The sequence below is a fragment of the Anarhichas minor genome, unplaced genomic scaffold (assembly GCF_050575085.1).
Source record: "Anarhichas minor isolate MPS153535 unplaced genomic scaffold, ASM5057508v1 ptg000048l, whole genome shotgun sequence".
In the NCBI taxonomy this organism is placed as follows: domain Eukaryota; kingdom Metazoa; phylum Chordata; class Actinopteri; order Perciformes; family Anarhichadidae; genus Anarhichas; species Anarhichas minor.
Window position 1 is genome coordinate 764,251 of NW_027466494.1, and position 7,908 is coordinate 772,158.

General features: G+C 41.8%; 1 protein-coding gene across 4 annotated transcripts; it reads right to left on the minus strand.

Moving 5' to 3' along the window:
* Nucleotides 1-1,449: 1,449 nt before the first annotated feature.
* On the minus strand, nucleotides 1,450-7,368 carry ube2g2 (ubiquitin-conjugating enzyme E2G 2 (UBC7 homolog, yeast)). Of its 4 annotated transcripts, XM_076112227.1 has the most exons (7): nucleotides 7,215-7,255; nucleotides 6,623-6,658; nucleotides 5,529-5,574; nucleotides 4,539-4,740; nucleotides 4,162-4,280; nucleotides 2,761-2,901; nucleotides 1,450-2,612 (listed from the first exon to the last, which is right to left on the minus strand). In XM_076112227.1, the coding sequence occupies exons 4-7, from the start codon at nucleotides 4,577-4,579 to the stop codon at nucleotides 2,500-2,502; spliced, it is 414 nt and encodes a 137-aa protein (XP_075968342.1). In that variant the 5' UTR covers nucleotides 4,580-4,740; nucleotides 5,529-5,574; nucleotides 6,623-6,658; nucleotides 7,215-7,255; the 3' UTR covers nucleotides 1,450-2,499. The 4 variants fall into 4 exon arrangements, with proteins under 4 accessions (XP_075968342.1, XP_075968338.1, XP_075968341.1 ...); XM_076112223.1 differs by lacking the exon at nucleotides 4,539-4,740 and having other exon boundaries at nucleotides 7,215-7,368; XM_076112226.1 differs by lacking the exon at nucleotides 4,539-4,740 and having other exon boundaries at nucleotides 5,519-5,574; nucleotides 7,215-7,332.
* Nucleotides 7,369-7,908: the final 540 nt, after the last annotated feature.

Consider the following 7,908-nt stretch of genomic DNA (forward strand, 5'->3'; position numbering starts at 1 on the left):
CCACCTGTCCTCCAGTACTCTCCCTCACCTCCTGGACCTCACTTGTCCCCTCCTCCCTCACCTCTTGTCCCCTCCTCCACCCTCACCTCTTGTCCCCTCTTCCCTCCTCCACCCTCACCTCCTGGGCCCCACTTGTCCCCTCCTCCCTCCCCTTTTGGACCCCACCTGTTCCCTCCTGTCTGTCCTGCTTGTCCCCTCTGCCCTCCTCAGTACCTTTCTGGTTCTGGTCTTTATTTGAACCGTTTTTCTCAGGACAAGCTCTACTCAGATGTTCTTCTTTTCCACAACTAACATTTAAAATCATTAGTCTTTGCAAAGATGACATAGTCAAAGTCCTCTACTGTAAGTTTGAACACGAGGTTTACCTCCCTGGTCCTGTCGTTGGGGATCATGAGGACATGTCTCCTGTGAGACACCACGTGCTTTAACAGAGGAGACTTACACCCAGAGGACATTCTCCTAACCTGAGACACTACCTTCCCGTGTCTGGACAGCTCTCTGGTTAGTGTCTCGTCTCTAATAAACGGTGGAACGTTGGACACACTGACTTTTACTGCCGGTGAGCTGAGAGGGTAAACGGGTAGGAAGTTATCGTTCACCATGATCCCGTTCTCCACCCGTTCGCATTTTCTATGCTATCAACAAAAATGACCACAGCATTGTTCATCCATGCAGCGGACTTCACGCTGCTGTGGCCGACCACCTCCCCCACTGCCAGGTTGCAGTCCTCCACCGAACACGGCGCGATCTTCACGCCGTGTTTCCTGGTTAGTTCGGTCAGGCTCATGGTGGCGTTTAGCACGCCGACCAGCACGCGCTGATCAGCTGCAAACACCCACAAACAAAGACCCTAAAATTGTGTCTCATTCAGAGGAACATCAGACTCGTAGTATTATATTTATACTCGTATTATATTCAGTTTCTGAGACGTAACGCCTCCACAGATGTTCATTTTTAACACCAAATATTGTATTTATTTAGTTTAAGTTTCACTGTTTTCTTTTTGCGGTTTATTTGCCTTTTAGTTTCTGATAACACTGTTTACTTTAATACAGCAGCGACACACACACACACACACACACACACACACTAATGGTCCGTCTGTGTTCACACTCTTGTCACTGTTTCTTCTTTGATGGTGTATTTGTTGGAGGCAGGTTGAGACAGGAAGCTGTTGTAATCACACACGCACCTCTCCGCTTCTCTTCTGAAAGTCTTTAACCTGCTGTGATGTCTCTGAATACTACATTACCCATGAGCCTCAGCTGTCAGAGGTGTGAATGATAACCAATCAGTACTCTTGAGTTGAATGACTACTTTTACTGCTATTACTTTTTAAATTGTTGTATTAGTACTTTTACTTCGGTAAGAAATACTTTAGACCTCGTAGTACTCTTGCTGTTTGAGTTCAGGTTGTTATGTCCAATAGATCAATAAGTGAAAATCAGAGACTGTTTTATTTCCTGTTTATTCTTTCAGAATAAAAGACAAATTAAAAGAAACTCTGCTGTCATCTGAAACTTTAAAACCAGACGGAAAAACATCCAGCGACACTTTTTAAAAACCTCTGAACCCGACAATCGTTCTTCAGATAAAGTGCATAAAGTCCAACTGAGAGAAGCTGAAGGAGCTCCTGATCTTCTTCATCATCATCATCACCTCACCACAATAAAACCAGCTGAGGCTCATCAGACCGACAACAGCAGGAAATCATCGATTCATCTCTTCACTTGATCCTTAAGTTGTAGTTTAATGAAAAACAAGTGTTTATCTACTCAAAGTACTGTGCAGAAGAAGTATCCGATTACATGCTGATTTAGTTGCTTTTCACATTAAAGGTTCATTCAAACCCTCTGATTGGTGCATTGTTTCTGTAGATGACTTTATTCTGAAATCATTGTACTTCCTGATATGAAAACATGTTTTCTGCTGAACGTCATCACTCGTTCACATGAACCTTCATTTTGAAAGGGTTATCATTCACTTCACTGACTTCCTGCCCTACAGGACTTTCAAAATAAAGACACCTTCAGACTTTTATGTTATTGTTCTGAAACCTATTTCTACACTTTTTTAATCTTCAGGAAAGTTGTCAGCTTTTTAATCTTTACTGGTCTATTTTATATATTCTATTGTTATTGATTAGTGCTAAATATAATATATTGTATCGCTTTATGTCCTGGTTGTCATCAGTGTTTGCTTGTGACCTGCATGCATCAAACATTAATATTGATGATATTAATAATGATAACAGTAAAGGAGCTGCTGCTGTCGGTCCACACAGGTCTGATGATGTCACTGTGAGAATGATCACATGACTGTCGACCGGTTTTCTTCTTCTGTCGACTTTTAGTAAATTTGAAGTTGCGTAACGTTTGGATTCTGTATTGATCCAAACATGAGTGAAGTCCGTCCGTCGGTGTATTGATTATTGATCCGTACGTCTCAGCAGCGCTCTGTGTGATTGATTGGTTTCCATGTTTGTGATGTGTTCGTTCTCTAAAGACTCAAAGACCTCCGGACGATCTTCTGAGCAAGTTTATAGAACTGATCTCTGTCCTCACGCCACATCTTAGACGCATCCACGTTAGCTCCACTCTCATCATTAGGCTCTGAGAGGAGAGGAAGGAAACAAGGACACAATGGAGGAAACAGAGGGGAAACAAAGAGGAAACAGAGGGGAAACAAGAGTGTCAGTCTTAAATGTCAGCATGACTCCAGTTCTATGTTTAATGTCATGAAGCCTTAGTCTGTGTTTACCTGCCAACATGCTGACTACAGACAGCAGGATCTTCTCCACACTCTGGACTGGACTCCACCTCTCTGCACTGCTCTCGTAGCCCATCGGATCATCACCTGGAGCGTGAAGGATGGAGATACACACCCGACCATCTGGATAGACTACAGGAGGAGGAAGTAGTTAGTATCACAACAGGAAGTCTAGAAACACTTTAGTTCAGCTTCAGTCACATTAGACCAACACACCTGAAGAAGGTCCAGTCTGAAACAGGTTCAAAGAGAAGTCAATTCAACTGAAAGTCGAGACGCTTTTACATTGAAAGTCGAGACGCTTTTACATTGAAAGTCGAGACGCTTTTACATTGAAAGTCGACTCTTTTACATTGAAAGTCGACTCTTTTACATTGAAAGTCGACTTTTACATTGAAAGTCGACTTTTACATTGAAAGTCGAGACTCTTTTACATTGAAAGTCGAGACGCTTTTACATTGAAAGTCGACTCTTTTACATTGAAAGTCGACTCTTTTACATTGAAAGTCGAGACTCTTTTACATTGAAAGTCGAGACTCTTTTACATTGAAAGTCGAGACTCTTTTACATTGAAAGTCGAGACTCTTTTACATTGAAAGTCAAGACTCTTTCTAGAGAGGGTTTAGTGTTGACAGAGGAGACTTGTGAAAGTGAAGACTCAGGGACTTCTTTAGAAAAGGAGATTTGCATTTATCTTGAATTTAATTTGAGTGTCCTCACATTTATTACAAAAGCACCGTATGTTACTGTCAGTTGAGGCAGGAAATGAGAGATCATCATCAAACATCTGGCGGTGTTATCAGGTTGGGATCAGCTTCCTGTCATGGAGGTTCTTCATGCTCTCTGACAGCTGCAGGTTCTAACAGCTACTGTTACTGCAGGAACCAACCATGTGTGTGACTATTTAAATAAAGTTTTATATTAAAGCTCAAAATGATCCTTGAGTTTAGACAGTTTGAGTCTCTGTAGCTCTCTTAAGTGTTTTCTTCTTCATGCGTTTCATCTTTATCTGCTGCTGTTTGTTGATGGAGGATCAGACGCTTCAGTTACAGTAAGAGGTTCATCTCCGGGCCATGCTGGTGTCTGTGATGGTGATGATGGTGATGATGATGACGGGTCACCATCGAGCGTCCTCGTCCTCTAATCAGTACGGAGCGCGCTCAGACTGTCTCCCTGCTGTGACATCATGGCTCAGGCTGCAGGCCACTAATCACAGCGCTAATGACAGCATGCTAACAACGTGCTAACAGCAAGCTAACGGTGCAGCGCGGCAGGTCCCGACACACCAAATAACTGGTTTGAAGCGGAACGCCGTCTCAGCAGGTTGCTGTTGTCGTGGAGATGTCACGTGACGACTCAACTAAAGAAACGTTCGAAAAGAACCAAACTTACTGTTGGGGTGGAACATGTCGCAGGTGAACCTCATCTTGGGAGGACTGAGAGGATAATCAGACGGGAAGCTGAGGAGGGCTGGAAACACGCCTCCTTCAAAACAGGTATCCTGAGGACCCCTGAAACACACAGGAGAACCGGCTTAGAACCTCGTGAGGGTCTTCAAGTCCAGTACCGAACACGCAACAGAACCTCGTCTGGGAGACTGAAGACACGACTGAAAAGACTCAACAAGAGGACAGGAATATATATCTATATATATCTATATATATATAGATATATATATCTAAAACCTTAATAATACACAGCATGTTGGGCTTTAGTGGTAGTCCTAATTGTCCCATAGGAGGTTCTAGTAGTTCTTTAGATAGTTCTACCTTTTTTTGGGAGGTTTCCAAGGGTCCTTTGATGTTCTCATGGTCCCTTTCTGAGGTTCTAGCAGTCTTTTAAGAGGTTATATGGGTTCTTTGAGCTTCTCATGGTGCTTTGAGGATCCAGAGTTCCTTTCTGGAGGTTCTAGCAGTCTTATAGAAGGTTCTAGTGGTCCTTATGGATGTTCTAGTGGTCACTCAGGGGGTTCTAGTGGGTGTGTAAAAGATTTTAGGAGTCCTTCAGGTGATGAACACCAAAGGAAGATTTTGGAGCGACATGTTGGACAGAGTTCTCCACAGAGAACCTGTGAGAAGGAACACTGAAGGTGGAACCTCACTGACTCACTTTATCTGGATGTCATCAAAGAAGAAATCCAACTAGTAGAAAACAATCACTGTTGATCAATGATGTAAACAGGTGACTGACTCGCTGTCTCTGATTGGCTGTCAGCCGTGTGAGGCTGTGTCATCATCAGAATAATATATATATATATCTATAACTATATATAAATCACATAAACACTTCATGACACAGAGACATTCATGGAACCGACATTTAGATGATAAAATAACCAGATGTTCATGTTTTCGTACGTCTTTGCTCATTTTCTGATCATGACATTTGTAAACATACACATGAGGGTCTGACAGGTAGCTCCAGCTGAGTGCTGTCCCAGGTAATTATGGGATGTGGTGACGATGATGTCACACGGTTGGACTGTGAATGAGCTGCAGGTTAAATTGTTGATAAACATGTGGTTGAACCTCCGGACATGTTTTAGACTGAAGTTAAAGTAAAACACTGAAGAGCTGCTTCACCACATTCATTACATTTTAAAGATCAGTTTAAATCACCTCTTTAGAAGCCTAGTCAATGACCCAAATACAGCAGTGACGTCATTGTTTACAGTCTGTGGTCTATACTATTGTTATCACACAACAACAACATTACACCAACCAAACAACAACAGCTGACATTGACATACATGTACTCACATGATGAGAGCCTCCCATTCAAAGAAGTTCTCCTCATTGGCTGGACCTGCAGAGACAAACACCTTTACTCAAGTACTGGACTTTATCTGGTCCTGAACCAGTCTCAGTCTAGTCCTGGTCCTCTATATGAACCAGTCTCAGTCTAGTCCTGGTCCTCTATATGAACCAGTCTCAGTCTAGTCCTGGTCCTCTATATGAACCAGTCTCAGTCTAGTCCTGGTCCTCTATATGAACCAGTCTCAGTCTAGTCCTGGTCCTCTATGTGGACCAGTCTCAGTCTAGTCCTGATCCTCTATGTGGACCAGTCTCAGTCTAGTCCTGGTCCTCTATATGAACCAGTCTCAGTCTAGTCCTGGTCCTCTATAAGAACCAGTCTCAGTGTCGTCCTGGTCCTCTATAAGAACCAGTCTCAGTCTAGTCCTGATCCTCTATATGAACCAGTCTCAGTGTCGTCCTGGTCCTCTATGTGAACCAGTCTCAGTGTCGTCCTGGTCCTCTATGTGAACCAGTCTCAGTGTCGTCCTGGTCCTCTATGTGAACCAGTCTCAGTCTAGTCCTGGTCCTCTATATGAACCAGTCTCAGTCTAGTCCTGATCCTCTATATGAACCAGTCTCAATGTCGTCCTGGTCCTCTATGTGAATGTCATGATTTAATGTCTTCAACTGTGAGGCTCTGATAGTGTGGTTACAGCCCTATACTGTCCTCTGCCTACAGATACAGCCACAGGCAGTCATTTATACTGGAGGATACCGTTTTATTTTATGTGGACAAAAATCTTCAATTTCTACTGACTTCAAAGGCCCACTGCTCTGTTTCTGTATGACCTACAGGTTCTCTGACACTTTCACAAGGAACTTTAGGGGTTTTTCTTTTGGCAAGACCTCGTTGATATAATCAGATACAGCCATTTTAATTTGGGTATGTCATTTTAGGCGTTTTTGCTCCAAAATAGGGGGGAGTGGAAGAGGTTAAACCTAATAAATAATTGTTAAACTGCTTCATTGAATGCATCTCCCTGTTTTTGTCATGGCCGTTTGGCCCGGTTTGTGACATCACCTCCAAGTAAAAACACACATTAAACGGACCGTCTCACCTGCAACGATCCCCTCAGGTGGGTTCAGGGTCAGCTCTGAAACACACAGACACACAGGTTAGCTTCAGGCTAGCTCCAGGTTAGCTTCACACACATTAGCTCAAGCTCACAAACATTAGCTCACACTAACATTAGCTCAAGCTAACTTAGAGACACTTGTATGTATGTTAACACATGACTCCATGTTGAGCGAACACTGAGGCTAATCATCAGAGCTAACCTAGTAGCCATGGCTAGCTAGCACCAGGTCTATTTTAAAAGTTACATCATTATGTCTACGAGGAACCTTCTGGAGACGCTGACGAGCTGCTCAAAACATTCATATGAGTTCTCTTATCGCGGTTAAAGCTGCTATGTGTTTAAAAATAACGCCGAATTAAAGTTACTTCCCTCCTTTATATAAAAAGCTTATATATATATCCATGTTGAAATACATAAAGGAGAGTAAATAGAGCGAGGACATCACTAAATCTCCTGTTTAGTCAATGGAGTCTGGTGCGGGAGGATTACAAGGAGCTCACGGGACTGTTAGCTTAGCTGTTAGCCACCATGAAAAGGTTCTCTCCCATTGGCTGGGGGAGGTGTCACTCACGTTTATACTCCGCCATGAGTCTCTTCAGCGCGGTGCCGGCCATCGCCGTTTAACGGGAGAAAAAGAAAAAGAAGCAGCTCCGAGTTTATACTGTTTTACTCCGCAAGCGAATCTGTCGACTATGAGCTAATGCGCATGCGCGTGTTGTGATGTTTATGAGTGAACGTGTCAGTCGACAGCGCCCTCTGCTGGAGGAACGTTATGACGTCGGTGTTCAATATTCAGTACTAATACCTGTAAATAATACTTTATTACTTTATAATCCTGCATTTAAACTTACTACAAGTAAAAAGTACAGGAGTATTTATTATCAGATAAATATATTTAAAGTATCAAAAGTAAATTCACTAATTATGTGTCTTTATAAATAAACTTTATTATTATTATTTATATTTATTTATGTATATATATATAAATACATATAAAATAACATTATTACCATATTTATTTTGAGCATATTGCAACATATTGAGAGTTTATTATCACAGTATTACATTATAACAAGTCAATGTTTCTACAGAGATCATTTATCATGAATATATATATATATATATATATATATATATATATATATATATATATACTATATATTTATATATATATTTATATATTCATTTCTACACTCATTATTCATCAGCTGATTTAACTAGTGAACGATTAACTAGTGAATGATTAACTATTGGATGGTCATTGT

Excerpts from the sequence above, each read along its gene's own strand:
- ube2g2 (XM_076112223.1), bottom strand. The coding sequence starts at position 7,257 with ATGGCCGGCACCGCGCTGAAGAGACTCATGGCGGAGTATAAAC. Across the intron at positions 5,575-6,622 it reads ACCTGAGGGGATCGTTGCAG|GTCCAGCCAATGAGGAGAAC; the intron begins GTGAGACGGTCC and ends TTGTCTCTGCAG. Across the intron at positions 4,281-5,528 it reads GAATGGGAGGCTCTCATCAT|GGGTCCTCAGGATACCTGTT; the intron begins GTGAGTACATGT and ends TGTGTGTTTCAG.